The 12710-nt window shown below is 35.5% G+C and overlaps 1 protein-coding gene across 1 annotated transcript in view; it reads right to left on the bottom strand.

Moving 5' to 3' along the window:
* The window catches only part of CDC40 (cell division cycle 40), a 39208-nt gene that overhangs the window by 16493 nt on the left and 10005 nt on the right, over positions 1–12710 (bottom strand). Inside the window, exons 3-5 of the mRNA XM_086876801.1 lie at positions 11932–12018; positions 10535–10664; positions 1464–1547 (exon numbers count right to left, since the gene is read on the bottom strand). Of these exons, the coding sequence (XP_086732927.1) occupies positions 1464–1547; positions 10535–10664; positions 11932–12018 (301 nt within the window). The remainder of the gene's footprint in view (positions 1–1463; positions 1548–10534; positions 10665–11931; positions 12019–12710) is intronic.

Here is a 12710-nt window from a genome sequence, read left to right as displayed (position 1 = left end):
GCATTTAAAGGTCACCTACTCCAATCATCTTGCAAAGAGCAGCAACATCTTTAACTAGATAAGATTGCTCAGAGCCCTGTCCAACCTGAACTTGAACGTTTTGAGGGATGGGGCACCCACTACCTGTCTGGGCAACTTGTTCTAGTATTCACCAACCACACTGTAAAAAATTTCTTCCTTATAGCTTAGTCTGAATCCATCTTCTTTTAGCTTAAAATCATTACCCTTGCCCTACTGCTACAGGCCCTCTTAAAAAGTCTGTCACTATTGACAGTCAATTCCCTCCAACCATTATCTTGTTCTTTCATAGAAATACTAGCTTTTCACAAATATTGCACCCTCAGAATTTCATGTGTCAAAACCACTATACAATATAGATGTGGAAGGAAAAAAACCCTGTAGGAAATTATTTTAACATATTTTAAGTTTTTCAAGTTTGTATATAGGATTATACTTAATTTTTAAACAAGGTTTTTCTGCAGCAGCAGTAATACTCATCTAGTGCAACAGAGACTATAGAAGCTTTACACAAACAAGGGGAAAATAGGCAACATAAAAAGTTCAGTAGTGATCAGAAGGAACTTCACATTAATCAAGGGTTTTCTTAAAATTAAATAAGAAATTCTGTTATGAAAAGGGTTTTTCTAAAAAAAATTTAAATGGTTTAATCTTAGTAATTTCCTTCTTTGGAAGGAAAGAGTGAAATAAGCTTTCATGTATTTTAAGGAAGAGGACACAGAAATAAAGATCTTTTGTATACCCATGTGAATATGATATTTGAAAAAGACATGCAAGTGAAAGCATAACCATGATGTTTACACAGGTACAGTTTTCCAACGTGAACAAGTCCCTTTGAGCATTAAATATCTTGTATCAAAGTATTAATTACAAACCCCATGCCTCTGGTAGTCAATCCTCCCAGTGGCATGTCATGCTGTTACCATTTGGCAATCTCCCAGTGATTTTTCTTTTCCAAATAACCCAAAGAGTTTAACTTTGCTAAGCAGAGATAACATGCAGCTCCCAACAGGAGTGCACACAGAGGTTGCACACAGAGTGATCAGTTTGCTCCTGAGGAGTAGTTATGGTGATTAGCTCAACATACAGGTATCCTAATGCAGACACATGACAATGTTAGCTAAGACAGAATTTAAGAGGACCAAAAAGCTGTTTCAAATTGTACAGATAAATTGTATTCATGCAATGGCACATTGCAAATCCTCTTCTGAGATTTGTCATGACAACCTGAAACATTTGCTACTTCAAGAAAACAAAACACTCCAATATCTCTCTTCCCACTCTACATTAAAATTGCAACACACCTCTTCTTTATTTTGTTTTTGGACATGGGTAATTTTCCCATAATACCTTCATTTGCTAATACCTATTTCATTTTTTAGTAAAGAAAAAATGAAAACAGTTAAGAGATGCAAGTAATTTATACAACATTCTGAATTAATTACCTTGATTTTTTTCAGCTTCTTCTACAGAACCAATATATTTGGTAGCAGCTTCAGGGTTATCTACAGAGGGATCTAGTGCGTAACCTGGAACAAGAGTTAAAAAAAATACTGTTATTTCAAGCTTTTCTGTTTTGTACAACTTTTACTACTCTGTCCCTCTGCAAATTTTTTCCTGTTAACTATGAACAAGCTGGGGATGACAAAGAGTTGAAATTTTGGAATCCAATTAACTTTTCACTTGGCTGGAGTATAAAGATTACTGTGAAGTAGTACCATGAGGCCCTTGAGTACACATTGCTATCAGAATGCTTAAATTTGCACAACACAGAGAAACAAATAAATGTAATAGGCAGCAGTTAACAACATAAGATACAAAGGGTGGGTAATCACAAGAAGCCAAGTCACAGAATCTGGTGGGAAGGGACCCCAGGATGCCCCTGCTCCGAGCAGGGTCAATGCTGAATTCAGGCCATTTTGCTGCAATGCAAACATTAGATTTTGAAATGCCATAGCAACCTCTTCTTGTAAGAACATGGCATCAGGAAAAGATTAGCTCAGATTCTTTTTCAGAAGCACAGGATGTTAAATAGATGCTGCTTTAGCACAGGGCACTGCTCCTTGGTTTGGAAAGCCAATAAGTCATGTGGAAACCAGCCAGTGGCTGCTGCATACAGAGAGCCCTTTGGTTTCAGCAGCAGCCTCCTGCTCTGCCCACTACTTCTGCTGGGTCAAAGATAGTGCTCCTTATCCTTGGCAGTCCTGGGGTGGCAGCAGCTGGAAGGCAGAGGATAGAGATGGGGGAGAAAAGAAACCAAATGAAGTTTACTAGGGCTTTGTGTGTATTCTGTCTCCCACAGCAAAAATTACTTAATCCTCTTCTTAACAGAACTGAGAAAGCCTCAACTTGAAAGAAGTTGCTTTAACTAATGTGGATGGTACCAGAAGCAGCAGTCATGGCCTTTCATTTTTCAAATCATTAAGTATTCACATCTTCATTTCCTGACTACAGCTATTGAGCCTCAATAAAAACAAGACAACCCCAACCCCAACCAAATCTGCTGCATTTACTCTTAAAAATAATTTATAAAATGAGCCAGCATTTCATAGCTATTCAGGATATTTACAATTTTAATACATACATCCAACTTTTTTTTCCCATTTCTCCTGAAGTGGATAGCATGATCTTCTAAGATAGACAAATAAATTCATTTAGTTTCCAAGGAACAGGTCAGGCACTGAACGCTTACTGACCACCATGGTTTTTTTTTATTTTGGGAAAGACTGCACCCTGGTGGACATAACACCAGTTTTTATTAAACATTAAAGTGACAACATGTCTCTTGAGGAGGCAATGAGAATTTCTCTGCATCAAGGATGGTAAAAAAAAGAGAAAGAAAGGTATCAAACCATCAGTAAAAGAAATCAAACACATAATGAATTAAATCCTATAGCATACAATCCAATTCCTGTATTTCTGTTGATTCACAGAGACAATGATGAGCAGGGGGAGATTATCCAGTCTACTCTGGAGACCAGTGGCTCATAAAGGCACATAAAAATGCACATGAGTTGAGAAGCTATCAACACCATTCCGACAGCCAAAGGAGATTGTCTTCCCAAACATTTTTCAGAAAGACTACTCTCCTAGAACATGGTCCAGTTAATTTCTTTTTAGATGCTGGGGAAAAAAGTACTCTTGAAATTGGTGGAAGAACCATTCCAAGAACACAGCAGGTATTCCCATCCAAATAGAGCATTCTACCTGCCAACCAGCCCTGTCACTTCAAACCTGGTAAGACCCAGCTGTGGGCCAACATATGTCCAGATGATTCATGAATACATATGATATAGGGAGGGAAATACACACCAATGTCATTTTACAAAATATATATTCCCACTATTCCTCTGTTAAACAATAAAATAATTTATTCTAGACTTTTAGTAGGATTTACTTCTATGGATAACCAAACTGAGCCAACACTGCAATCAGATTTCCCTTCATTTAGCTGCCTGCTTTTACTAAGCCACTATTTTAATGAGTTCTCTTCCAAGCTATAAGGTTCCTGTTAACAGAAGAGAGATATTACTTTGGATTTCTGTCAAAATCAATACAGTGGTTTACTTGTCCTCCAACTGCATTGACACTATCTCTGGGACTCTATTTGCTTGGTACTTGTAAAAGAGGGACAGTATTCCCATGAATAGGGCCCCTGGGCCAAGCACAGCTTCCCGTGGAAGTGGAGACTTCTTATAGTTAAGTTGAATTTGGTCCAGCATCATTCTCATAGAAAAGCTCTGAACAATTTCTACTTTCTAATGGATATGTGAAAGGGAATATTTTCTTTCTGGCTGGGACTCCAAAACGCAGCTGCAAAAGACAGCTTGCTTTTATCCCACTCAGCTGGTATCCCACATAATGTGCCCTGACTTCTATGTCTCCTTCAGTTCAGTTAGGAGGCAGATATTTCCCACAACATTTTAGCAACGAAAGATACAATTCCACCTACATCCATAATTTCAGTGCACCTGAAAATCGTTGGTTAAATAATTAGCCTTTGATGTGCATTCCAGAAAGACAGCTAATTAAAGCCTGTTTACACCACACTGTGCAATGCAGCCCATAGAGACCCAGGGTAGCTCAGGTATGAAGAAAAATAGAACTGGACTAACCCACTCTGCACTGGCATCTCTGCAGAATCAAAGTAATCAGAGAATAAAGTGCCTACAATTGTTAACAGGTAATAGTGACTGTAGGTGTTGCATGCAACATGAGTAGATTAAAAAAAAAAAATCACAAGCGTTATTTCCAAGTCAGTTATTTTAGGCTCTTAAAATATCAGTGTTAGCGATGACATAATCCTGCTATAGCCAAGTTACTGAGCACTCAATAAAGAGATTTGAGATTCATGAAGAGAAGACTATTTCTTATTAAAAAGGACATTAATATCTTGTGAAGAAGAGATTTAAAAATACCAAATGTTGCATGAATGAAGCAGTCCACTTTTAGGATGTGCACTGATGCTCAAATAGCTATGAAATGGCTAAAATATTCATGAATAGTTTGTGTGCAGCATGTAAAAAATAATCTGTAATTCTGCTTCTGAAATTGTATATGTACTCATATATTGACTTCTTTATCAATATTCAAAAGGGAATTTTCAAGAAAAGAGACTCCTTCAGTTGAGAGCACAGATACAAAAGAATAAACATATGCTGGATGTTAGGACTTCCTAGTCTTTTTGACATGCTCCAAGGAATACAACACTGAAAAAATAATGCTAGTTAAGCATTTTAAATTTAATGACATGTGAAGGGGAATTTTATTTTCTAGAGACAGCCTTCCTTTGACAGTTGAAATTAAAATAGGAAGACTACCTTACATCAATGGAATCAAACTAGGGTAGATTACCTGGGACTGCAGATGCAAAACTGGTTACCAATTAAAAAAGTCAGACTCCCACAGTGCAATTATTAATGGCTTTCCATAAAACTGGGAGAGGACCTTTCACAAGATCATAAAATGCTCACTTGGACTATTTTATGCAATGTTTTTTGTGGATTATGCCATCAGCATACTCCTTTCAGCTGTAAATGACAATAAGGTTGTCCCCCACCCCAGGACTCCTTTCTTCCAAGCTAAACAGTCCCAGCTCTCTCAGCAACTGTAGACTTTAACCCTAATGTGGAAAAAATCTCCACTGCCTGCGACAAGTTCACTTCCCCAAACTCCTGGAATAAAGGGAGCCTTACTGAGATGGGTAGGTCTCATTTAAATTAAAAGGCAGATGGCACTGAGAAGGTTGAAAGAGTACTTTTTGATAAAATAGCTGTGGTACTTAAAGAATACCTAAAGAAATATAATACTTAAAAAAATACTTAAAGAAAAGTAAGCAATTTGTAATGACACACAATCTTTAGAAACCCATTTTGTCAAGGAAAAGGTAGCACAGAAATCTGAAATCTCAAGTAACAGGGACAGTAATGATCACAGAATTCTATTTAAATGGAAGGCAGGGAAATGGAAAACCCAAGCACACATGCAAAATGACAAAGGCTAAAAATAATATGCAGTAACATTGAAATATCTTGTTTTAAAATAATAAGCTAACATAATTGGTAGGACAGTACTGACATAATTGGATATAATATATGCTTTACCAGGTAGAAAAAATACAGAAATAAGACGGTCATGCCAGTGGAGAAAAACATGCTCTATGCCATAGAAAGCTTAAGACAAATCAGATTAACAAGTTAATAGTGTTAATGAGCATTAAATTATCCTGTGGACTGAAATTCCAGGTCTAAGTAGTGGTGAGTACAGTTGCCAGAACTCCCAGAGTGACCATAAAGACAGAAAATGCAATAACCATGAAATGGTAACAGAGATTAAACAACAGGTACCAGGGAAAGAAGCACAGTAATAATGACACATTTTAGTCATCTCCTTGTAGCAGACTGCACAAATCTCACACAAAGATGTGATGGTTTTTACACAATGTACTTGTACCATGAAGCAGTCACACCAGAGATTCACATGAAAAAAACCAGTTTAGTAGTGCAGGAAACTTGATTTTAAAATACTTTTTTCTAAGGACACACATTTTAACAATGACCATAATGGGGTATAAAACTAATATTGTTGACAAAGCAAAGGAAGATATAAAAACATTTATGACAATGATTTCAACCTCAAAACAGGAGGGCTATATAAAGAAAAGATTTTTAAAAGGAACAGAAAGTGAGCACCAAAGGGTAAAGCCTTTTTCAAATGCAGGGGCACTTCAAAGACAAAATACAGAAGAAAAAAACCTAATGCCTGCCAGCTAATAAAAGATGACTTTAAAGCAACTAGAAGGAAGTGAGCACAGTCGAATAGTAAGTAAAGAGAAACTATTAGAAATAAGAAACTATTCTTCAAAGAGTTGAAGTTGCATCAAGATATGGAAAACACAAACACCAAACTCCAGCAGACAAAGTAAACACAACACTAAGGCAGCCTGCCCCCAAAAGCAAGGGAAATCTCATAAGATATAAAAAATAACACTTGTACTTTGTCAAAACTGGCAGGGACAGAAAGTGTACCCGACAGCGTGCAGGCCAACAGACGATCAAGGACTGAAAAGAGCATCTATGAGGGCTGTATTAAACACATGTTATGGTGGAGCTTGGGTAGACCCCTGTGCCAGAACCCTTCTTTATGGGCAACATGATGTCATTATCTACCTCAAAATGAAATGCCAGGAGACTAAAGAGTCAAATAAGTGGTAACAAAACACCAGGATCAGAGGCAGTCACCCAAGAGATCTAAAGTCAAACTACAGTGCAGATACTCTTACCTAATATCACCTCAATATGACAGAAAAGGAATGTATCAAATACAACGCTGTCTTTCAAGAGACGTTTCAGAGAAGATATGGAGAACTACAGATCAACCAGCCAGACATTTGTATGGTTAGAAGATTCAAGGAGTAGAAACTGCAATAAAGAAAATGAGTATGCACCTGGATGAGCATTTTATATTGCAGGAGAGCAGACACCACAATTTTCTCTACAGGTAAGTGACAATGACAAAAACTCCAGAATATTTCTGAGGTGACAATCCTGCGAATGAGCAAAGCTTAGCTGATCTTGGATACCTTTACAAAACCAAGTTAGGCTGAGTACAGGGTGCCTCAAAAACACTTAAAAAACCCTACAGGTCCTAACATGGTCAGTAGATGGAAAGTTATTAAAACACTGTCAAAAATAAATGGTTGGTTTGCACAGCACAGGAAAGTTGCTGGCAGATTCATGCTCAAGCCCATGACATTCAACATATTGATAAATGATCTGGAAAAATGCAGCAAGTAGCTTTGAGCAAGTTACTCACAGAACAAATTCACAGTGAGATTAACATGTAACCACTGTGCAAAGGTTTGCTCTCCATCTTAGGAGCAATACAGTGGAACTGGAAGAGATACAGAAGAGAGACAAGGACAGCCATAGGCATAAAAAGGCTGCAATGAGGAACAAGATTGATCAGATCCATCCAGGTGGAAAAAAAAAGAGACTGAGAAGAAGCTGTGGCAAAGATGTATAAAGTAAGAAATCACACTGAAATGGTGAAAAAGAAATGATTGCTCATTTTGTTTTCCAGCATAAGAAAATAGGGTATGTGAAGCCAAACTAGAAAGCTGTTCAGTTCCACAGGTTCAAAACAGAGATACTTCCACACAAGGAGCTAAGCTGCAGAGCTGACTGAAAGAGATTGCTGTACAAAGAAAAATTATACAGGTTCAATAAGCAGGTGGAAAAGTTTGTCAAAAAAAAAAATCCATAAAACCCCCAACAAATTGTCTGAAAATTAATAAATACATAAGCATTGCCCGTGGTTCAACTTGGTTGAACAATTGCATATTGAAAAGAAGTATTTAGTAGTATATAAATATATATATTACTATATAAATATAATACTTATATAACTATAAAATATAATATTGTATTTTATATAAGTATAAAATAGTATCACTATTTTCTTGCTTCCTTCTTCTACTCCTCACTAGATACTCATTGCTGGCCACTTGTCTAATGGAATAAAGGGCTGGAAGGACCATCAGTCAATGACAGCATGGATGTTCTCAGCTGTCGAAGCATCACAAGAAAAATGTACTTTTAAGAATAAATATTTACTGCTCAAGAAGTAGACAAGAAAGACTAATTGCCAAAAAATACTTGGGTTTTTTTTTGTGATTAATATACAGGTTTCTCTATGAATATGCATTTACTTTCAGGATTGTATCTATTATAAAGCTGTCTTTTTTTCTGGTGAAAGACATTGAGACAGCTGAGCTGTTTTGGATACGTGATCTCATTTACTACCCTCATCCTTCATTTACAGTCACTGCTTATCTACTTGCCAGCTATTACAGATTTGTTTGAGACATCCTGCCTTAGCGCAATGGTGCTAAACAGAGCAATGGAGACCAGAAGTCTCAGGATCTGCAGCTTTTGAGAGAGGGTTATATCTGTTCCTCTAATAGGTTATGACTCACTCTTGGAAAAGATATATTGCCTGGGTTTATGCCTATCAATTTTACTTGCATTTTTATACTTGGTGTTTTCTGAGAAGATATTTATTATATCCTTCCAAATGGAAAAAATATTGAAAATGTTAATAGATAACTTTCTGACAACTTAAAGGAGTGTTTAAAGTTTTTAACAGATCTTCTACTGAGCCAGAATATCATGCCCACTTACTGCATCTTCTACTTGAACTTCAGCTTCTCAGTGCTGGTTCCTGATGTTTAAATTGCCTGTATCTCAGACTTTTCATAGTTCCATTGTCAGTGTATCCAGATCATTATCTATTGAACATTTCTAGAAAGCTGAATGATAGCTGCACAGTTGCCAGTGTTACAAGGTTTAAAAATACATTTCTATGCTCACTTTTAATACAACTTTCAAGACAGTTGCTATACAGTGATGACATAACCAATAAAAGTAGTTTTGAGTAGACTTGCTAGCTTTATCTTTCTCGAAATGAAACTTCTAAAATAAAAAAACCCAAATGAAACACTATGTGCCTACAGGCACTTTTTACCAGTAACTATTTTACACACACAAAAATATTACATTTAATTTCAACCCACAAAATGTTACATTTCCCAGAACAAAATCTAATCTGTCTATTCAGATCTTGAATGGAAGCTCCTACATGTATCTGTCAAGTTCTAATATCAAAATTACAGTCAAGTAAGTTAAAATTACGCTATGAAACTAGATATCCATTTCTCAATATTGTCATTTTGCTTAAATTCCACATCCTAACACCTTAGTGAAAAGTACCTATTAGCTAAAGCTATGTAAGAGAAAAACTCTGCCTTTAATATATTTCAATTTTTAACATTTACAAAAAAGCTTCTAATAAAACTCAAGTACAAAGAAAAATAGAATGAGGGATAGTCTCTGATGTTAGGCATTTTCTTCCACTGCAATACCTAGCTACCACAGATGTTAGCAACAAAGTCACAATAACCTGCACCACAAAATGCAGTAAATGAATTCAGGCATGCATAAAGCCCTAATGAAATTAAGGATACTTGTTTAGGAAGGTGATTTTTGAGGCAAAACAGTTTGCAAGAAGTAGTATGTTGAATGTAAATACGAATAACGAAAGATGCAAATCTCTTGTGCAAAAAGTTGAGTGTTGTGACATCTCAAGTTAACACAGGAAGTATCAGATCTTGTCTAATAAACTGAATTTCAAGTATATAAAGGATACTTCATCTGAACAAGTACTTGCAATCAAACTTAAAACAGAAATAAAAGCTTACAATGAAACACAGGAAAAAAATTAACCATTGTTATACGTGATCATGTGGCAGCTTTGTTCTTTCAAATGTGTGCAAAAGAATGTTTAGAATTTTCTTACAATTCATAAGAAATCTGCTTGAACCTCAAGCTTCCCCAGTATTCATATATTTTATTTTTCAACTGCCACTATTTACAAGGGAAAATGTTATTCAAGATAAGAAAGCAGTTACAACACTGACCACCAACACAATTCTTTGAGTCTGTCTTTCCCAAGACTATTTTAGTAATACATTCCCATTCTCTGCAAATCTGATTCATTCAGTTTGTATGAAGAGGCAACCATTGAAGAACCTGACAATTCAGTAAGACTTCCTTATGGTTTGGAGAGAGTCAGAATCACATGAAAGAATCTATTTGCATAATAGATCTACAGCTAGTCATGTGAGAAGTGTGATATTCTGATTTGTGTTTTCTACACTTGATGCAACTAACAGAAGGATTAATTAAGAGGGGCTTGCTAGGGGATCATACACTGGATTACAGTTCAAAAGGGAACTACAAAATGAGTCCTCCCAAATAAATACTATGATCTCTATTCATATGTATTCTTATACAAAAGCCTTTTCACATTTTAGTAATTCTAATAAAAATAAATAGCAACAAAATGAAAAACATTTTACAGAAGTTATAGTCCTATTAAATCTTCTATCAAGACCATCATAATTTGTCCAGCTTGGGTATGATGAAGATGGAGGTGAATTCCACTGTTAAGGACTTACCATAGGTTGCAAATGTTCGTCTTTGTTGTTCAAACATGAAATCATTGATGTGAGCTGGTTCTGCATATCCAGAAAGCATGTTTCTAGGTGCAGCCATTTGCTGAGTCCTAAATGGGTTTTCTGGTCCAAACTTCATCAAAAATGTTAAAACAAAGTGGAGCAGAATTAGTAATTTGTTATTTTTGTGTATTTATTTTTTCAGAAAAAAAACCCCACAGAAAAAAAAGAGACCTCTCTTTCAAAAATGGTAATTCAAAATCAACTTTATTCAATTCAAAATTCAACTTTAAATTTCTTTATGACTACTGAATAAGCTTCTTTGTCTGTTACTTCACATGGTAATCATTCAGTTGCTCTGAACAGCTGATTTCAGGATTGAACTTTCTAGCCTCTATTACTAGCATAGAGCTCAGGTTGATACTGACTACCTGACAGAACCAACACATACTCTCGTTCAGTATGGGACCAGTACAAGCATTCAGAAGACAAAACCCAAGGCTGTCCCACTTTAGGTTTCCCTAACTAAAATATTTACACACAGCAGCACTGAAGCAAGTTAAAAACAGTAGTTTTGTTCGTACACGTGATGGCTTTGATATGTTGCAAGCTTGCTGTGAAAAAGCCAATTTATGTGGTTCCTCAAAAGGTTTTCTAAACATAAAGCACAATTAATGTAGAAATTTGAGTCTGATGCATTAATATTTGTCTACCTAGAAGGCGAAGCCCTGGTCAAAGAGAAGAAAAATTGTACAAAGAAGTTAAATATGGAAAAAAGTTAAACGCTTGAACAGCTATTTTTATCTTTCAGATAGCCTGTCAGTTATAACAAAATGGAAAGTGGTTCACATGGCACCAGGCAGTCTAAATTCAGTCTTAAAAGGTTTTTCAGTATAAAAATTTAGCATAGCTCAAGTTACTAAAATTCTTAATACTGATGTGAATAATTAAACTGAAAGTACTTTGATTTTAATGTTAAATCCTCCTCTTAAAAGTCTTATATCTGCAAGTCTTACAAATGTTAATTCTGCCCTAATGAGCACAATGAGTAAATAGCAAAAATGTGAAAATAGTAAAGGGCCACTTCAATGCAGTTCATGTTTAACTCAACATCTTTATAATGCTATTTTCCCAGCTTAATTTTTAATTTTTGTAGATATAATTCTGATAAACATTTTAAGACTCTTCTTAGAAGAGCTTTATGCAGAATATTAAAATTCAAGCACTAAAAATACCAACACTCTTGTTTAGAATCTATTTTCTAGTTTTCCCAAACTATATTCCAAAATGCAGCAAACATTCGAAGAAGCTGTCTTACAGGAAATTCACACAAAATTTATACAACCTCTGCCCTTTAAGCCAAAGGTATTTCTGCTCTAAAAACCAACATTGTTTCTTACCTCAGGTGCAAACATAGTTTCATAAGTGGGATTGTACTGAACTTCCTTGATAGCAGGATCAAGGTGGACTCCTGTTTCCACATCTTCCTGAAATAAAACAGACATATTAATAACCCATTTTTCACACACAGACATTTAAATATATGACATCACCTTCATTCAGTCCAAATGAGGGCTGTAGTTCAAGATGACACTTTCAGCACTATGAAAGAGGAAGAGCACCTTGGCCAAAGTTTCTATTTTTAAAAAATCTTGATTGCAAAATCAATGTCAGGTGGTCACTGAGAAACTCGTCTAAAATACTTGAAGATTTTTGCATATGAATAATTATTTCTTCTTATTTAAAGATTTTATGCACATGTTTTAAAAACTGCATCAAGATTGAAGGAAAGCTTTCATTTTTTAGGATGTTTGAAAACCAGACTTGTAAAGAAGAACCAATTAAAATGGTCACAAATTCAATTTAAAGGTATAAAATCTAGAACTCTACAAAAGGTAGAAGGCCGAAATCACAAATAATTATTCTGAAAGACGGTTGCAAAGAAAAAAAATTACATATCAACATTACATACAAGTGTTAAGTGTAACAATGGTTTTCACAGAATGCAATAATCTCTTATTTCCAAAAGGTACATTTTCATACTGAAAGGTATAAATGTAATTCAGCTTTAGTACTTTAACACATTTGCAAGTTTGTAGTGACAAAAATTTAATTTGATAGATGAAGGGACAAAAAAGAGGGATTAACCAAAACAATAACTTCAAGCAACTCACAGGGG

This window comes from Cyanistes caeruleus, chromosome 2 (genome assembly GCF_971803275.1).
Source record: "Cyanistes caeruleus chromosome 2, bCyaCae1.hap1.1, whole genome shotgun sequence".
NCBI classification, from domain to species: domain Eukaryota; kingdom Metazoa; phylum Chordata; class Aves; order Passeriformes; family Paridae; genus Cyanistes; species Cyanistes caeruleus.
The sequence above is the reverse complement of the archived record's forward strand: the minus strand, read 5'-3'. Positions and strand labels throughout refer to the sequence as shown.